The 20,298-nt window shown below is 38.9% G+C and overlaps 1 protein-coding gene across 1 annotated transcript in view; it reads left to right on the top strand.

Moving 5' to 3' along the window:
* Positions 1-10,566, top strand: part of Zmym2 (zinc finger MYM-type containing 2) — a 107,902-nt gene extending 97,336 nt beyond the window's left edge. Inside the window, 4 exon segments of the mRNA XM_042685322.1 lie at positions 3,804-3,918; positions 4,636-4,887; positions 5,410-5,530; positions 8,122-10,566. Of these exon segments, the coding sequence (XP_042541256.1) occupies positions 3,804-3,918; positions 4,636-4,887; positions 5,410-5,530; positions 8,122-8,314 (681 nt within the window). The 3' untranslated portion in view covers positions 8,315-10,566.
* Positions 10,567-20,298: the final 9,732 nt, after the last annotated feature.

Here is a 20,298-nt window from a genome sequence, read left to right as displayed (position 1 = left end):
ATGTAGCTCACTTATTATTGTTGTGCTAGTCCTGGGGCTTAAACTCGACCTAGGTGCTGTCCTTGAGATTTTTGCTTACACTTCTGCTTCAGCTCCACTTCTGGCTTTTTGGTGGTTAATCGGAGATGATGACTTCCTTGTCTGGGCTGGCATTGAACTGTGATCCTCAGATCTCAGCCTCATAAGTCACTAGGATTACAGGTGTGAGCCACCAGCACATTATATTTTTGTTTAGTTCTGTACAGTTGCAGTAGAATTGGGGGAGGGGGGAGGAATTCTTGTTCTTTCATGGATCCAAAGAAATCTAAGAAAAATGAGACTAGTAAGATTTGGAAATAAGTTTGCATTTGAGACAATTATTTATAATAATATAATATAAATTAGTATAAATAAAATAAATTAATGTAAATAATATATGCTATGAAATGCTTGAGTTTTGCTGTTTTATGGTAGTAAGGATTAATGCTGAGGTTTCATGGATGCTAGATAAGTATTCTATCACTGAGCTATATACCTACCCCTAAATCTTACTAAGCTAGGTACCACTCATGCCTGTAATCCTTGCTACTCAGGAGGCTAAGGTCTAAGGAATGCGGTCTGAGGCCTACCTGAGCAAGAAAGTGATACTTTCATCTCCAGTTAACCACCAAAGGGCTGGAAGTAGAGCTGTGTCTCAAGTGGCACAGTGCTTGGCTATAAGTTCAAGCTCTAGGACTGGCACACACACAACAGGAAAAGAAGAGAAAAGAAAAAATAAATTTTACTAATGTTGCTACTGCTCAGGTTGGCTTGTCAGGATTTCTAAGTAAATGCTGATCTGTTTCTGCAAGCACAGATTTCTTGTCTTCTGTAGATTTCTATAGGTTCTTAATGGTTTATAAAAGCTTGAATTACAGTGCAGCCATATATGGGTAAGTTGGGTGAGTGTTTATATGATTGAGACTGCCTTTAATGGAAAATAGCAACATGATAGCATTGCTTTTAAGACTACAACAATTTTACTTTTTTTAAAAAAAGTATTTATTTTGAAACATCAAAAGCAGCAAATCATTTAATTGCCTCCTGAAACCTTTTTAGAAGACTGCTTTATTTGTTTATTTATTGTGCCAGTTTTGGAGCTTGAACTCAGGGCCTGGTTGCTGTTCCTGGGCGGCTTGAGGTTAGCATTCTGCCACTTGAACCACAGAACTCAGCATCTGGGTCTTTGGTGATTAATTGGAGATAAGAGTCTCATGGATTTTCCTGCCCAGGCTGATTTTAAATCTTGATCCTCAGATCTCTACCTCTTGAATAGCTATGATTATAGGCAGGAGCCACTGGCTGCTGGCTTAGAACTGCTTTAGTAGAAATAAATTTGGAGCCTAGTAGTTTAGGGCTTGTTTTGAAGGTTCTAAATGCATGGAAATAATTTTCACTTTGTTACATCCATAGATAAAAATATTAAGGTCATTTCCTTCATTTTTTCCTATGCATTGTTTTATGATGAGAACAAAAAATTTAAAATGCTGTTCCAAACTTGGAGAGGTGACTTATTTTATTAGTTATGTGATGTATAAGTAGACATGAGTCTTAAAAATCTCAAGTCTTTATAAAAATTTAGGCATATTGATTAGTTCCAAATAGATTGAACCATGGTATTTTAACCAAGAAATACTATCGTCATAACCAATATTCCCAATAGTTTAGAAAAAAGTACTTTTAGAAATGCTATTTGGGTTATCCTGTGACCAGTCCCAAAGGAGGGAAGAACTTGTCGTCACATCACTCTAATGGTTTTCAATATTAATCATATTAGGTTAACTCAGATGATGACACTGTAGTCTCAGTTTTGATTATGAGTGTACCATTTTTCCTTTCCTTTTTACTTTAAGTCTTTATTTAAAAGTAGGGTTCTTTTGTATGTATCTTATTATTTATTAAGCCTTGCTTTATTTTTTAAAAAATCCAATTTGACAGTATCTGTTTTTAATTGCACACTTGTAATTAAAAGGACAGAGACAACAAACAAATTTTTTTTAGGGGCTGGGAATGTGGCTTCGTCGTAGAGTGCTTGCCTAGCATGTGCGAAGCCCTGGGTTCCATTTCCTCAGTACCACATAAACAGAAAGGTCCAAAAGCAGCTGTAAGGCTCAAGTGGTAGAATGCCAGCCTTGATCAAAAGAAGCTCAGGGTCAGTGCCCAGGCCCTGAGTTCAAGCCCCAAGACTGGCACCCCCCCCAAAAAAAATATCTTTAAGTAGTTATATACAAAGGAGTTACCATTCAAAAAAGCAGCTCATGAACATAATGAATCTTGACTGAGGTTGCTTTTTTTTTTTAATTAAATAGGACACATGTAAATGTTTAGACTTAATAGAGCATTGCTGTACCAGCAACCATTGAAAAGTACCATTGTAGTAAGAAAGCTGTATGGGCAATAGTCGAGTTTTCTGTTCCAATAAAACTTGATAGAACATAGATAGGTTGACCTTGCTTTTAGGCCTTTTAAGAGACCCAAGTGTTCACATTAAATATGAATATAAATTTATGTAATTATTGCTGACATTCAATTAAAATCTGTTGTTTTATAATCTAATAGTCAATTACCAATTTCTCCCATTCTTTGTGTCAGTGTTATTATTCATTTTTACATTTTTTTCTTTAAATCTCACTAGGTGTATTTTCTAAACTTTAGTGTTTAATATGTTCTTTAATGTTGGCTGGGAAATAAGGTGATAGAGTATCTTAGCAAGTGGTGGTAACTCTTGAGTTCAAACTCCAGTATCACTCAATTTTTTTTTTTTTTTTTGGCTGGGGGGTTGGGGGGGGTCTGGTCGTGGGGCCTGAACTCTGGGCCTGGGCACTGTCCCTCAGCTCCTCAGCTCTTTAGCTCAAGGCTAGTACTCTACCATTTGAGCTACAGCACCACTTCTGGCTTTTTTCTTTTTGCTTATGTGGTGGTGCTGAGGAATCGAACCCAGGACCTCATGCATGCAAGTCAAGTGCTCTATCACTGAGCCACCTTCCCAGCCCCTTAATTTTTTTTTTTTTTTTAAAGCCAGGCACCAGTGGCTCATACCTATAATCCTAGCTACTCAGGAGGCTGAGATCTGAGGATCATGGTTCAAAGCCAGTTTGGGCAGAAAAGTCTGACTCTTATCTCCTATATACTACTCAAGTTAAAGAAAAAGAAAAAAGGCCAGAAGTGGCCTGTGGCTCAAGTAGTGGTAGAGTGCTTGCCTTGAGCAAAAGAAGCTAAGAAGCTAGGGCCCAGAATTCAAGCCTCAGGACTGCATGCCACATCTTCCCCCCATCCCCACCCATTCACCCCTCAGAAATAAAAAGGATACAGAGTATACTTGGGCACCAGTGGCCCATGTCTTTAATCCTAGTCACTCAAACCAGAAAAGTCTGGGGGCTAGGAAGATGGCTCAGTGGTAGAGTGCTTGCCTCACATGCATGAGGCCCTGGGTTTGATTCCTTAGCACCACATAAACAGAAGCTGGAAGTGGCACTGTGGCTCAAGTGGTAGAGCACTAGCCTTGAGCTGAAGAGCTGAGGGACAGTGCCCAGGCCCAGAGTTCAAGCCCCACGACCCACAAACAGGAAAAGAAAAGTCTTAGAGACTGCAGAAAGAAGGGCAGGAAGTTTTGTTCAAGAGTAGTGAAGTGTTAGCTATGAGCAAGCGAGCTAGCAAGTAAGCTGAGCAAGAGTGTGAGTCCTGGATTAAGCTTACAGTACTGGCAAATCAAGAGTGATAGAGAATACAAAGTGTGATAAATTCATTGTAGTCAACTGAATTTCTTCCAATAATTTTTGTTATAGTACTTGTGTGGAAGTAATCGGAAGGACAACATATTTATTGATGCTGGATATCAGATGTTTGAGCAAGAATTGAATAAAATACTCCGAAGTTGGCAACCAAGCATACTTCCAGATGGTAATGCTATTTAAATAAAAGTGATGCTAACGATACTGGGATTGTTATATTTACAGAAAGTATGTTAAAAATAATTAGTAAATAATTTAGATAACATAGTTATTTAGAGTATTCATAAACATATCTGTTCATCTCTTGTTGAACTAGAAATGGAGTCAGTAAGTAGTGTTTATAAGAGCTTTGGAAGAAATGTGATGAACTTCCTCTGGAGTACAGAACTGGAAATGTATGTCTTAAGCTTTACAGTGGAGAGTCTGATGTAAATTTCTCTTAAACCACAGTTTCAGATGTTTCAAAAAAATGTGTATGTATATGGAAATCACCTATTGTTTTGAGGAATTTTACAGATTTAAGTTATTTTCTGACCATTGTCTTCTTATCCTATTGAAGAACAGGAGACATCAGTTTTGGATTTGGGTTTTTTTTTCTTCTTCTTCTTCTTCTTCTTCTCCTTCTTTTTTCTTTTTGGTGCTATGGATCAAACCCAGAGCACAGTAATCGTTTGCCACTGAGCTACATCCCAGCCCCACTTCCTAATTTGATAGGGGATAGTTTCGTAGTCTCTATGTTATTATATAGGTAATTCTGAAATTTATTCCAGTTGGCCTGTTATTTGTGGAGATTTGGGTTAGATATATTTATTTATTTCTAGATGGTGAAATAACTTATTTATGATAATTGTTGATAATTGTTTTAAAGTGGTTCTCTCTATTTAAGGGTCGATATTCTCTCGAGTTGAAGAAGACTATCTCTGGAGGATAAAACAACTAGGATCACACTCTCCAGTAGCTCTTTTGAATACCTTGTTCTACTTTAACACTAAGTATTTTGGCCTGAAAACAGTGGAACAACACTTAAGACTTTCCTTTGGCACTGTGTTTAGGCATTGGAAAAAAAACCCTTTAACAATGGAAAACAAAGCATGTCTTCGATACCAAGTGTCTTCCTTATGTGGAACAGATACTGAAGGTAAAGTAACAGATCTTTTTTTTATTTTTTATTTATTTTTTGGGGGGGTCCGGTCGTGGAGCCTAAACTCTGGGCCTGGGCGCTGTCCCTCAGCTCTTCAGCTCAAGGCTAGCGCTCTACCACTTGAGCAACAGCGCCACTTCCATCTTCTTTTTCCTGCTTATGTGGGGCTGAGGAATCGAACCCAGGGCCTCATGCATGCAAGGCAAGCACTCTACCACTGAGCTACCTTCCCAGCCCAGTAACAGATCTTTTAAGATTGTCTGTAGTGGGAATATTCAAACCTTGCCTTGGTGAAACCCATCTTGATAAGAACCTACGGAATTTTCACAAAATAAGACAAATTGTGTGTTCTTATAATGTCTCAGCTCCTTTTATTGGAGAAATTAACTGTACTTTGCCAAAAACTACAATATAGAAGTCTATAAGGCACCTAGTCCCATTTTGCTAAAACAGCTAAGGTAGAGTAGCACTGTCTTTTTTCAAGATTAGTTTTAAGACATTTAATTTTTATTTTTTAAGATAAAATTTCTACTGGAAAAAGAAAACATGAAGATGATGAGCCATTATTTGAACAAATAGAAAACACAGCCAATCCTTCAAGATGTCCTGTGAAAATGTTTGAATGCTATTTATCCAAAAGGTGAGCATTAATAGAACTTGACCTTTTAAAATAATACTGTAAGTTGGTTGAGTTTAACACTACTAAGAGGTGACATTTTTAACTGATCCTTTTTTTGGGTGTATGTTTTTGGGGTTTGAACTATGGACCTGGGTACTTTTCCTGAGCTTTTTTGCTCAAGGTTAGCACTTTACCACTTGATCTACAGATCCACTTCTGGCTTTTTGGTTGTTAACTAGAGATAAGAATCTCATGGACTTTCCTGCCTGGGCTGGCTTCAAATCTTGATCTTCAGATTTCAGTCTCTTGAATAATTAGGATTACTGGCTTGAGCCACCAGAGCCCAGCTCCTCTTCTAATGTATTGAACATGAATTTGAGTGTATCACATCTCAGCCTTCTGAGTAGCAGGATTATAGGTGTGAGTACCGGCTAACTGGTCATTTTTAAGATTTCTTTTTCCTGGCTTATATCCAAGTTCATTCAGTTATAACTTTTAGTAGTATGATTATGAAATGTCCAGTTTATGTTTCATATCTTAGGATTAAGTATATGTTAATAATTAACCACTAAAAGATTACTGCTGTCATTTCTTTTTTTTTTTTTTTCCTTAGTAGTGGGCCTGGGCCTGGGCGCTGTCCCTCAGCTCAAGGCTAGCACTCTACTATTTGAGCCATAGTACCACTTCTGGCTTTTTCTGCATATGTGGTGCTAAGGAATCGAACCCAGGGCCTCATGCATGCAAGGCAAGCACTCTACCACTGAGCCACCTTCCCAGCCCCTGCTGTCATATTTTAGAGCAGGGGCACACACTTTGTCTATAAAGGGTCAGATAAGAAATAGTTTTGCCAGGTGCCAGTGGCTCATGCCTGTGATCCTAACTACTCTAAAGACTGAGACCTGAGGATCATGGTTCAAAGGTAGCCAGGGCAGGAAAGTGTGAGACTCTGATCTCAAATTAACTACCAGAAAACTGGAAATAGTGCTGTGGCTTAAGTGGAGGGGCACTCGCCTTGAGCTAAAGAGCTCAAGCCCCATGACCAACATAAGGCTTTTAAGTCTGTTGTATCTTCTGTTCTGCTGTTATAACCACAAAAACAGCCAGACTGTGTGTGAGTATGTCTATGTGTGTGTCTATGTGTGTGTGTATGTGTATATCATATTCATGGAACTTAGCTATGTTATAATACAACTTTCCACAGACAAGTAGCTAGTTATAGTTTGCTCACTCCTGTTGGAGAGAGATGTTTAAATATAGGATACAATAGAAGTAAAGATAAAAATGAAGCTTTCATTTAAGAAGTTTTGAAAGACATACCATATTCAGACACATCTTTTTTGGTGGTTGTGGGGCTTGAACGCAGGGCCTGGCACTATCCTTGAGTCTTTTTGCTCAAGGCTAGTGCTCTGCCACTTGAGCTACAGTGCCACTTTCAGTTTTTGAATGGTTAATTGGAGACTAGAGACTCATGGGGACTTTTTTGCCAGGCCTGGTTTTGAACCATGATCCTCAGATCTCAGCTTCTTGAGTAGATAGAATTACAGGCATGAGTCACTGGTGCCTGGCTCTACTTTTAATTTTTATTACTGATGGTTTCCCCAGTCTGAAACCAACAGATTCCAACCAAAGTTTTTTTTTTTTTTAATATTTGTGAACCGTAGATTATTTTATTATGTATTGTTTAAGCACTTTCCTAATTTTCAAAAAGTTATCTTGAACTTTCTTATTTAAATAACTTTACAAATCCCAGTTAAGTTCCCAAGATAGCTATCAGGAACTTATTAATGTCTCCTCCATGACAGTGATATCAAGATCTTCCAATGGTAGAGGCTATTTGTCAGGTAGAAAATTTTAGTATTACCCTTTCGGTGTTTGAAATTGTTTCTATTGTGTAATACTATAAGTAAGGATTTTTACAGGTGTGCTATGTTTCATCAATTTCTGTCATATGTTTTACATTTCCCTCAACCTGAAACTTATGTATATTTAGGTTGATGAATTTTTAAAATTATAATCACTGCCATTAAAATAATGGTGTCTCAGCTGGGTGCCAGTGGTTCATGCCTGTAATCCTAGCTAGTTAGGAGGCTGAGACCTGGGGATTAGGGTTCAAAGCTAGCCTAAGCAGGCTTACCTTCTATTTACCACCAAAAAGCCAGAAGTGGAGAGTTGTAGCTAAAGTGCTAGCCTGAAGTACAAAAGCTCAGGTATAGTGTCCTGCCCCTGAGCTCAAGACCCCAGACAAGCACATGCCAATGCTCATGCTCACACACACTCTGTCTGTCTGTCTTTCTTTCTCTCTCTCTCTCTCTCTCTCTCTCTCTCTCACTCTCTTACACACACACACACAAGTGCACGCACTAGCGCGCGCACACACACACACACAAAATGATGTCTAGAGTTTTTGAATTACAGTTTGTAATGTACTAGGGAGGTAATCCTTTTATCACGAAAACTAATTTTTGTCTATTTTAATGACTTTATTATAGGCAACGAGGCAGAGAGTCTATCTGGCTATGTAATATGATTATGGGGGTCTCTTGAAAGAAAGGATAGTATGGGAAATTCTTGTATATTTTGTGAAACTGACTTTTTTTCCCTTTCCCCCAAAGTCCACAGAATCTTAATCAGAGAATGGACGTTTTTTATTTGCAACCAGAGTGCTCTAGTTCTACGGATAGCCCTGTCTGGTATACATCGACTTCACTGGACCGAAACACCTTGGAAAATATGCTTGTACGGGTTCTTCTAGTTAAAGATATTTATGATAAAGATAATTATGAACTGGATGAAGACACAGACTAAAAAGGAATGTTTCAGAAGCAATCGGGATAAAACAGCATTAGATACTCATGCTGCTAGATCTTTACTATGGAAAACATTTCAAGTTTACTCTTCCTGTTTTGAGTTTTGTAGCAGTGTACCCACACTGGGTTTTACCATGTAAATAATCTGTGAGTGAAAGTTGCCATTATTCTATGTAGTGGTTTTAGAATACTTAACAAATACATTCAGATTCTTTTTTATTATTTATTTGATTAGGTATGTTTATAACTTTTTACATTACAAAATATGAATGAGAATGTGCCATGTATAATTTTTTTTCTTGTAGTACGAAACATCCATATTGCACAACTCTACTGTTGCAAAGCTTCTTCAAAAGAGTGGATGCTTTTATTGGGTTCTTGACCGGATGGTTGTGGGTAGCACTACTAAAAGTTTAGAACTTGCAGTGTCTTTCACAAATTTTTAAATAAACTGTAAACTAATAGGTTGGGGTTTTTTTTTTTGTTTGTTTTGTTTGGGTTTTATTTTTGTTTGTTTTATGTTTTAGTTTGAAGCCTTACAAGGTTATGTAGAGAGATACCATCTTCTGTACCAAAAATAGACAAGAGAATGCTGTTGATATTGGTGTGCTGTAATGTGAATCTATGCTGGTGAAAACAACTTTTTGTTCCCCTTATTAAAACTTAGTGTCCTTTTCTCATTTGTGGCTTTCTGCATCACCCCAACCAATAATCTAATTATATATGTATGTAAAGAATGATGATAAGCTGAAAACAGGATCATTAAGACATTTTTCACTGTAAGAATGTCTGATGAAAATATAAGTTCTCTGTCAACCGTACACATCTGAAGGTCCCCTTTATTGGTAAAAGATTCTTTTTATTTATGCTCCTCCCTCTCCCTCCACCCTCTTTATAGATAAAGATCATGCTGCAATGTTACTTATATAGTAGTCTAAACCACTTTTATTGTGCCTGCTCCCAGACATGATTGACACATTAGGTAAGATCATTTTTAGCAATGCTACTCTTGATAGCTGTTACAGAAAGTTCTGTTACTTTAAGGTAGCAACACATTTAGTATATAGATCACCAATGTAGTAATTTTATTTCAAATAATTGAAGAACAAAGAAAAACTGATGGAGAAAATCTGTCTCAGAAGAAAATCATATTTGATGTTAGATTATTTGGCTTTTAAATTTTAATTACTTCTTATAGAAGATTGCATTAAAAAACCTACTTTGTGCTTCTGCATAGCAGTTTATATCTTCAGACATTTTCTTTTAGAATAAGGAAGTTTACTTACAATTTTACTTTCTAAAGACTAAATTATTTAGCCAGCTTTGTCTAGCATGTATACAAACATGTGATTTCCTTATTTCTAAGTTCCAAGTCACCCTGGTGACTTTGGTTATTAAGAATAGTTCAAGGGGAAATCAGCCTGTTTCCAATGAAGAAGGTAGTCAGTATCTACAAATCCCTTAGATATTTCTCTCTGTTAGGATAAATGTTAGCACACTAACAAACTTTTCCCCATCATGATTTGGAAAAATTCACAGGTATAATCACTATTTTCAAACAATAATTAATTACCTGACAAATTATTGTCCTACAAATTTTACATATTATAACTTGTTTTATAGGTTTAAATAACTTTTCTGTTCCTTAATTTTGTATCTGTTCAGTGATAATCATACTGACAACAAATCTGATAACAAGTTACCTTAGTAAAATAGACTGCTGTCTATTTTGTGAAGAAAAGTTGGTAGCATTTAAAACATGATACAAAAATTTCCTCCAGCTTACCTTTTTCCAGAGCAAGTTCTTTATGCACTTTTCCTATAAATGCATAATATTGAGTAAAAGGTGGTTAATTCTAACCATCTTTTTGTTCTTCAACCTGGTGCTATGTTCCATCAAAACAGCAATAAACATTTTCCCAAATGTCACGTCTTGTATATTTCACCAAATATAAATTTCTCCCATGGTACTACTATTAAGCACCATGTCTTGCTATTTACATTTTCTTTATTTGTATATTTTAGCTTTTTAAGGTGAAGCCTATTCTCAGTTTGATTTTGACATCATAGAAGATTTAGAGCTCCTGTCTTTATCATGATTGTAATCCAATGATAGATTAAGTTGATTCTCAGGGTGAAAAGAAAAAAAAATATTTTGTGAGAACTACTTGTTTTGGGATACTTCATCTAGAACAGGTTTTATTGAAGCTTGGATCTCCTTTGTGTGTGTGGTTATAGCTGAGTGCTGAGGAAAAGGAAGTGAAATGGTAGAAGTTTATTTTTTCTTGTGTTTTCTAATTATAGATAGCATCCTGTAAATACAGCATCCTGTAAATACAGCTTTATTGTCCTGAGATATCTATTGAAGATGCTATATTTTTCTGTCCTGAAGAATGATTTTGTCACTTAAAATCATTCAGTGAAAAAGATGATCAGCCATATTGAAGGAGGTGCATTTCCCATGCAAAATGAATCATTATTAATCATTTTTGAAGGCTTTTTACTGTATTAGGTAACAATATTATTTTTAGGCAAGAAGCTCAGTTTTTTCCCATGAAAATATTTTTGCTTTAATAGTAATTTATGTTTTTATTTTATTAAATGGAGTTGTTACCAGTGTGTTAACCTTACTGAAGTAAGAGGAGGGTGCATACTGTACTATGCATTCAAATTGATCGTTGTTTTTCTGATGGAATTTCCCCTTGTCTTGGCCAGTTGTGATTTGCAAATGGATGCAATTCATTTATGCATAGTATTAAATACAGTAATGGAGAAGCCAAAAAATTGAAAGTTTGGGTTTGCACTACATACTCTTAATGTGGGTCCATTTAACCTGCAAATATGTTGCAGTCTTAACTCAGTATAGACATTTACATTTTTATTCTGCCAGTTACTTCCAAAATGTACTGTTATACATATGTCATTTTTGTTCTAAGATAACATTGATTGTAGGAGAATCTTGTTCCCCTCAAAATAGTCATGAAAGTGTACATGAAAGTATTTTAAAAGAATAAATTTCTTTAACTAAATGATAGTACTTTTGAATTTTCCCCCTTAATAAGTCGGTTACTCATAAAGAACATCTGAATTTGTTACTATGTTCTGTGTTTTTAGGATTAGATCAACTTTAGGGCTGTCTTCCAGTATTCAGGTACTTTGTGTTGTAGTTTCTGGGGGTATCTTTCTAACAGGAACTTAAAAAATTTATAAGCTGATGTTCAGAACTCAGGGCAGGTTAGGTATATCAATCTGGGGCAGAAAATAGAAAAACACCTGTGGAGTGTCCAAATTTGTACTATTCCCTCCCTTGGAAATTAGATATTATGAGGTACATACACTAAGTGGTGTTCCCCGCCCCCCGCCCTTTTAGTAATGAACTAGGAGAACACTCTCCCAGGCAAGTGATGTCTTTATTAACTGAGTTCAGACAAGTTCATGGATTTAGACATTTTGAAAAAGTAAACAGAAGAGAAGCTAATATTTTACTTGCAACTAAAATATGAGTTGAATGTTCCTAATCTGAAAATCTGTAATATAAAATGCCTAAAATCTAAAACATTCTGAGTGCCAACATGACAGTGAGTTTTTGTATTAGAAATGTTCAACCAGTAAAGTCTATGCAAATATTCCAAAATCGGAAACACTTCTGGTCCCAGGAATTTTGAATAAAGAATTTTTGACCTTAGAATCTTAAGACAAGGTTACATATTACTCTAGGAAACAGAAATATCAACTGACCTAATTTTCTTTTAAGCCCTCCTCAGGTAACTCCTCAGAATTAAATTCAGTGGTCTGGGAAGTTGGCTCAGTGGTAGAGTGCTTGCCTAGCATTCATGAGGCCCTGGGTTCGATTCCTCAGCACCACATAAGAAAAAAAAGCCCGAAGTGGTGGTGTGGCTCAAGTGGTAGAGCTCTAGCCTTGAGCTGAAGAGCTGAGGGACAGTGCCCAGGCCCAGAGTTCAGGCCCCATGACTGACACACACAAAATTAAATCCCGTGCATAAACCATAGACACACAGCTTAGTGTTTGCTATGTATTTCATTTTTTGCCAAGGAACTGCTATTCTCCCTGGTAGTTAAAGGGGGCAGACAAAAAAAGATTACACTAGTGTTCCCAAAGTGTGTGTGTGTGTGTGTGTGTGTGTGTGTGTGTGTGTGTGTGTGTGTGTGTGTGTTTGCACGCACGCGCACGCGCACCCGTGCGGCGCATGTGGGTTGTTACTGGGAGCTTGGACTCATGACCTCTAGGCACTCATTTTGCTTTATTGCTGACTGCTGGCACTCTACCACTTGAACCACAATTCCATTTCCAGCTTTTTGGTGATTAATTGAAGATAAAAGTCTCACTTTTATGCCCAGGGTGGGTTTGAACTGCAGCTCTCAGATCTCATCCTCCTGAGTATTTAGGATTGTAGGCATGAGCCATCTATGCTCAGCTCAAAGTTCTTATCTTGTGGGGAGTTGAATTGACAAGAAACAATATACATTTAACTCCCAGGGAATAGAGAAGAAATAATTTTCATAATACTCCAAAAGGCTTCTATGAACAGGCACTGGTGGCTCACACCTATAATTCAAGGTGCTCAGAAGGCTAAGATCTGAGGATTGAAGTTTGAAACCAGCCCGGGCAGGAAGTCTGTGAAACTTACCTTTGTTACCGAAAGCCAGAAGTAGAGGAGCCCAGGGACAGTGCCTAGATCCTGAGTTCAAGCCCCAGGACTGGCACCAAAACAAGGCTAACATTGTCTATAGTAGGAATTGCATACATAGGTCATTGCTACCTGTGAGTACTTAAAACTCAGGTTCTTCCAACTGCTGTTGCCTCTCTTTGCTAGAAGTGGTAAGCAGAACTGATTCTGATTATTTTAATGACACTGATATGCTGGCTTATCTGGATAATATCAAAGGTGTGTTAGCTAGAATATCCTAATCATGCATTAGCAATAATACTTTAAGGTATCTAGACAAATAATTCCAACACAAAATCCAGTGTTACTGCTTTGTTGTAAAACTTTACTAAAGACTTTCACAGCAGTTGCTTTTTTTTGGGGGGGGGGGGTCCAGTCGTGGGGCCTGAACTCTGGGTCTGGGCACTGTCCCTCAGCTCTTCAGCTCGAGGCTAGTGCTCTACCACTTGAGCCACAGCGCCACTTCCAGTTTTTTCTTTTTACTTATGTGGTGCTGAGGAATCAAACCCAGGGCCTCTGGCATGCAAGGCAAGCGCTCTACCACTGAGCCAACTTCCCAGCCCCAGCAGTTGCTTTTATAAGTAAACCATTTGCAAAATTAACAGTATGCAAGATGAAATCTTCCTGCATTGAATCCGTATTTGTAGTTCTGAATGTGTGTCAGCAGGTGGCAGTAGTTCTCAACATAAAGTTTCAATTTTGTTTATCCTAAAAGCATCCTTCAGCTGAAATCCTTGGAGGTTTTTGAAATGCATAATATTCTTTTGGGAGGTGAAATGTGTTGTTGATTATGTAAAATTGCCTGAGGAGTCTGGTGCAACCCCTCATAATCAATTTATTTCTATAGCTGTAAACCAGACATGTAACTGGAATAAACTATGCCCTAAAGTCCAGGTAAGTTCTAAAAACTTTAAAATCAGTTTTTGGTTTTGGTTTTGAGATGAGTCTCAAAGAAGTTTCTTTCTCAGGCTGTCTTTGAACTGTGATTCTTAGATCCTCCTGAGTAGCTAGGATTCCAGGTAAGAGCTACCAGTGCCTAGCTTTAAAATTACCTTCTGAGTTCAAGGACTTTGAAAATAAAGGAACCATTTGAAATAAGACCTATGGTGCATGAAGGAGTTCCTCCCTTGCTCCACTCCCCTTTTTTTTGTGCTTTAGGTACTTGTGTTGGTTTTATGTACTTGTTCTGTGTACTGGTACCACTTGAGTTCCTCATTCTTCCGTTTGTAAGAACCTGGGGACTTGTGATAATGTGTAAGGGTGTGATGGTTTGGGGCAACTTAAGATTGAAACACAAAATAACAAAATATTTGTGATGTTTGTTGTTAAAATGAAGGTTTTTTAAAAATCTACTTAGAGATTGATTTAGTAGATCTGGATGGGCCCCAAAAGTTGCATTTTCAACATAGGTTAAAAACTCACAAATAATTACAGAGTCAACAGACACACACACACACAACAGACCACTAATACTGTTATAGGAAAAAACAAAGTAGTATGACATAAAATATTATAAAGATATTTTCTTCATGAAGCTAGTTTTATGCAAGTGCATTCATTGGCAAATACATTTTTTTTTTTTTTGTCCGGTTGTGGGGCCTGAACTCTGGCCTGGGCGCTGTCCCTCAGCTCTTCAACTCAAGGCTAGCGCTCTACCACTTGAGCCACAGCGCCACTTCCGGCTTTTTTCTTTTTGCTTATGTGGTGCTGAGGAATCGAACCCAGGGCCTCAGACATGCAAGGCAAGCGCTCTACCACTGAGCCACCTTCCCAGCCCTGGCAAATACATTTTTGAGATTTTTGTTTGTTTAAGTTTGTAGATCCTTCCATAGGAAACTTTCTAAGAGAAATGACAAGGGAAAGATAGGGTGTTGGTTTATGCCTCCAGTATTGTTTTTAGATACCTCTTCATCCACATCTAGGTCCAGATACTTAAGAGCTGTAGAGATACATGCCTCTCATTTTGCCATAATCATTAAATACTTGTAACAAATATGCAGTATTAGAAACACCAATTTATTTGAGTGGTTACCCTAAATCACCCGCACACACACGTCTGCTACAAGGGTTCATATGGAGCTGGATATGAGTTGCTTATTTATGTAATTCTAGGGTTGAGGTTAGAAGCCAGTCTGGGCAGAAAAGTCTATGAGACTTATGTCCAATTAACTAGAAAAGCCAGAAGTGATGCTGTGGAAAAAGTCAGGAGGACAGAGAGGAGTGGGCAAGGGGGTGGGGGTGGGGGGGAGAGAGGGGAAGAGAGAGATCACTGCTATGGGAATAAAAGCAATAAGTTTTGGAATGTTTTCTGTGTGTCAACCTATGAGGTATTGTTGATGTTATCCAAATTTAACGATCTAGTAAATACCTAGGCTCATGCAAGTAGTACAAGTAGTAAATGCAGAGCTATGGTACACATTTAGGTCTTTGCGCCTGAAAGCCTGTGTGTGTTCCTTAACTCCCACTTGGCTGTCTAGTTCTGAGCCAGAAATGCAATAGGAAATCCAGGCTTCTGGTGAACTATTTTCATGGATAGAACATGTTTAGCCAAGTTTATGCTAAGACAAAAATGTAGCCGATTACAGTGAAATCTTGCAAGCTTGAAAGCAGATGGGTAAGTGGGATGGCCTTAGCAGTTTCGGTAATAGTGACACTTGGAGTCCTTGTCCTGCCTGACTTACCTCTCCTCCCCCCCCCCCCCCCCCCACTCCGCACACATGCCTCCACAGCTGCATGCATTTGTGTGTTGTGCCTCCTCCATAAGTCCAATGCTTCTACCCTTAGCTTAGGGTTCTGGAAACTGGAGAGCCAAAATCAGTATGTTTAGGTTTTGAGAGCTTTTGGCAACATTGTGAAGATATTGTGTAGGTACTAATACATGTTTTTTGTTTTTTGTTTTCTTTTGGGCCCGGTCGTGGGGCCTGAACTCTGGGCCTGGGCACTGTCCCTCAGCTCTTCAGCTCAAGGCTAGTGCTCTACCACTTGAGCCACAGTGCCACTTCCGGCTTTTTTCTTTTTGCTTATGTGGTGCTGAGGAATCAAACCCAGGGCTTCATGCATGCAAGGCAAGCACTCTACCACTGAGCCACCTTCCCAGCCCCACTAATACATGTTTTTACAGACATTTCAAAATGTAGAAATAATTTACTATATATATGGATATATATATATATATATTTATTTTGCTTAACCAGTGTTCAAAGCTAGCAAATACTTTGTCTGCTAGCTTAGGTGTTTGTTTGTTTTTTTTATGGGTCTGGTCGTGGGGCCTGAACTCTGGGCCTGGGCGCTGTCCCTCAACTCTTCAGCTCAAGGCTAGCACTCTACCACTTGAGCCACAGCGCCACTTCCGGCTTTTTTTTTTTTTTCTGCTTATGTGGTGCTGAGGAATCGAACCCAGGGCCTCATGCATGCAAGGCAAGCGCTCTACCACTGAGCCACCTTCCCAGCCCTAGCTTAGGTGTTTTTAAGTACTTTGTCTCTGAGAATATCCTTTTAGTCGTGTGCCAGTGGCTCATACCTATAATCCTAGCTACTCAGAAGGCTGAGATCTGAGGATCCTGGTTTGAAGCAGGTCTGAGCAGGAAAAGTTCATGAGACTCTTATCTCCAACTTAACACACAGAAAGCTGGAAGTGGAGCTGTGGCTCAGGTAGTAGAGTGTCAGCCTTGAATGAAAGTTAAAGGACAACACTTTGTCCCTTAGTTCAATTTCTAGTACTGATACACACACACACACACACACACACACGCACACCACACACACACACACACACACCACACACACACACACACCACACCACACATACACATGGAAGAATGAAAGAAAATATTTCAAACGGCAGAATACTGATACTAAACAATGAACAAATGATTTTAATGGAGCACATTCATCTCTTGAAAGGCATTTCTAGAATTCTGCTAGAGTCTCCCCTTTGCAAAGTGTTGGCCTTTTGGCTTATCAATACATTGCAGATTAGTCATTTGATTCCAGTTGAGAGTTGCATAGATCCTTGAGTCCCACAGTTGGGTTTTGAAAAATGGGAATAGTCTTTACACATTCATTATACTAAAAAATACATTGTTGGAGTGTAGTTAGTTTGAGATTGGAAAATACATTTGTCAGTGTGTATGGAAATGATATTGTCATCCCTGCTTTTTCCACCCCCACAGTTGTCCAAAGAAAGTAAAGGCCACTCAGGAGAGTGAGCAGTGGGACCTGGAAAGTCCCACTAGTTGTCCATTGTGTGATTAGGGACCCTCTGCTTTGTATTGTCCCATCCTACCCTTTTCTCCCTTTTTTGGCAATTTGTCAGATGGTGATTTGTTTGTTTGAAAAAAGCCAGACCCTCCCATGGGGTGGTAGCATATAGGAGGGCTGACATGGGTAATGGCAAGATCCAAGACTCCCTCTTCTGGGGGTGGTGGCCACTAGTTGACTCCCTTAGCATTTTCACTCAAGGCTGGTATTTCCACTTGAACCACAGCTTCATCTCCAGCTCTTTTTGCTTTTTAATTGAAGATAAGAGTCTCATGGACTTTCCTGCCTGGGCTGGCTTCAAATTGTAATTCTTAGATCTCAGCCTCCTGAGTAGCTAGGTGTGAGCCACTGGCACTGGATTGTAATGAGTTCTGCATCTAAGTACTGATTATCTTGTAATTTTAGGTTTAATTCAGTAAACTTGCATCAACATCATCACCACGCCTAATTTCCAAAAACTAATTTCCAAAGCTATTCATTGTTTAGGAATAGTGGTTGAACATGAGTTTGTTTTCTCATGTTGAGAATTTCTGCTTAGTCCTAAGTGTAAAGATGCTGTACAGAGGAGTTACGGTTGCATGAGTAAGGCAATGGGCACATTTCTTGTCAATCACTGTTGCCCCTTCCTTTGTTGTGCCCCATTTCTCCCCCCCCCCATCACAATAAATCTTTAGCACTGCTAAACTATGTATAGACAGGCCAGTAGGATTGTTGAACTTTTCTGACAAAAATTCATGGAGCTGAGATGAGCCCTGGTGGCTGTAATTCTAGCCACCCAAGGGGCTGAGATCTGAGGGTCACAGTTTGAAACCAACCTGGGCAGGAAAGTCCATAAGCCTCTAATTTCCAATTCATCTGATGATAAAAGCAAGAAGTTTAGACATAGATCAAGTAGTAGAGTGATGGCCTTGAGTGAAAAAACAAGCAAGAGTGCAAGACCCTGAGTTCAAATGTCAGTACTGGTAAAAAAAATTTTTTTTGACACAAAATAATTTTTTAAAACTAATTAAAGTATTGATGATTTTCATGGGAAAAGTGAAGTTTATCCTTGATGCTTTTGACTGCTGTTTCAGCAAAGTGATGATCAGGTTTTTCACTCGAGACCTTTTTTTTAAATAGAAATTTCACTGATTTAGTGTTTTTCCTATTTACTTGAAAATATTCTTGCTATAGTTAGCTTAGAGATTTATTTAAAGAAGCTCATTCTTTGAACTGGGGTAGCTCTAATATCGAAAGAAAGTTGGAGGAGAGGGAATAGATCATTATTTAAACTGCACTGAATCCTTAAACAACTAAGCATCACTCATGGAGTAAAGAAAAAGAGTGGGCATAGTGGTGTGTTCCTATAATCCTAGTACTCAGGAGGCTGAAGCAAGAAGATTGGCATTGGAGATCATCTGGTATGTATAGGGAGATCTGAAAAGAAAAAAACAGAAGGTAAATCACTTAAAAAAACCTTACTTGTGTTTTTGTTTTATTCTGTTTTTCCTTTATGCACTGGTGTAAGAGCTTGAATATAGGGCCTTTGGCATTTGCTGGCACTCTGCAAGTATTAGCCACCTGCACCAACCACATTTTCTGTACTCACTGTATTCACATTTTCAGAAAGTTACCTCCTAGATCCCTTTGTCAAAAAACAGCTCTAAGCAAGGTGCCTGTAATCCTAGCTACTCAGCTGAGATGTGAGGATTGTGGTTTGAAGCCAGGCTGGGCAGAAAAGTCAGACTCTTCTCTCTAATTAAGCACCAGAAAACCAGAAGTAGAGCTTTGGTTCAAAGTGGTAGAGTTCTATCCTTGAGCAGAAGAGCTCAGGGACAGTGCCCAGACCCTGAGTTCAAGCCCCACAAAGAACAAAAATAAATAAATAAATGTAGCTCTATTCATTCCCCCAATGAGAAGATGAGGAGATAGGAATCCACAGAAGCTGAGATACTCTGAAGATGGGTAAAGAAGTTTCAGGAAATCTGAGTGTTATAATCTGCCTTAAATCCATCCCTGTTCTCCGCTCTGTGGTATGGATCTTACTGAAGATAATGTCGAGCCTTGTCTGCAGAGAGCACTGGAAGCATTTGTAAGAAAAAGAAGGGATAGACGTTGTACGACTCAGTTGGTAGAGCACTAGTCAGTGAGCAAACATGTCAGGTACAGAGTTTGAGTCCTGATCTCAGATTTAAAGAAAAGGGGTTTATATTGGGCCTCATGCTGTGTTTTTCTTGTTTTCATGATGAGGCTGCCAAGGGGAGCCCAAGGGGAAGCTTCCTAGTGAATTGTACTGGCAGCTCAGTGGCATATCCCCGCCTCAGTTCTCCCATAGGCTTGTGGGTCACAGCCCAGTCTCTCTGCCTTGGTGTCTTTTGGAACCCACGAGGTAGCTGTAGCTGCATGCACCTGCCCTCTTTAGAGTTCTCCTTTTCCCTCTTCATAATTTCCTAACTACTGAATAATACTTTATGTTAATTTTTTGGGGGGTCCGGTCGTGGGGCCTGAACTCTGGGCCTGCGCCCTGTCCCTCAGCTCTAGCTCAAGGCTAGCGCTCTACCACTTGAGCCGCAGCGCCACTTCCGGTTTTTTCTTTTTGCTTATGTGGTGCTGAGGAATCGAACCCAGGGCCTCATGCATGCAAGGCAAGCGCTCTACCACTGAGCCACCTTCCCAGCCCCTGTTAATCTTTTTTTGTTTACACTAATGTGTTGTCTCTGCCTCTTGCCTGGGCCCTGATAATAAATATTATAAACATGAAGATATTATTGTATCTAAATGCATGACGTCGTTGCATCAGGACCATGACAGAGGGGAGATCTGTGTGGATACGTGCACAGTATAGAGTCAGGTCTTCTGTGGTAAGAAGCTGGGCACCAGAGCCTCACACCTGTAATCCTAGCTACTCTGGAGGCTGAGATCTGAGGATTATGGTTCAAAACCAGCCCAGGCAGAAAAGTCTGTAATATTCTTTTTTTTTTTTTTTTTTAACTAGTCCTGGGTCTTGAACTCAGAGCCTGAGCTCTGTCTCTGAGCCTCTCTGTGCTCAAGGCTA

The sequence above is a fragment of the Dipodomys spectabilis genome, unplaced genomic scaffold (assembly GCF_019054845.1).
Source record: "Dipodomys spectabilis isolate Male_0828 unplaced genomic scaffold, ASM1905484v1 ptg000095l, whole genome shotgun sequence".
Taxonomy (NCBI): domain Eukaryota; kingdom Metazoa; phylum Chordata; class Mammalia; order Rodentia; family Heteromyidae; genus Dipodomys; species Dipodomys spectabilis.
This window is presented reverse-complemented; position numbering and strand designations above follow the sequence as displayed.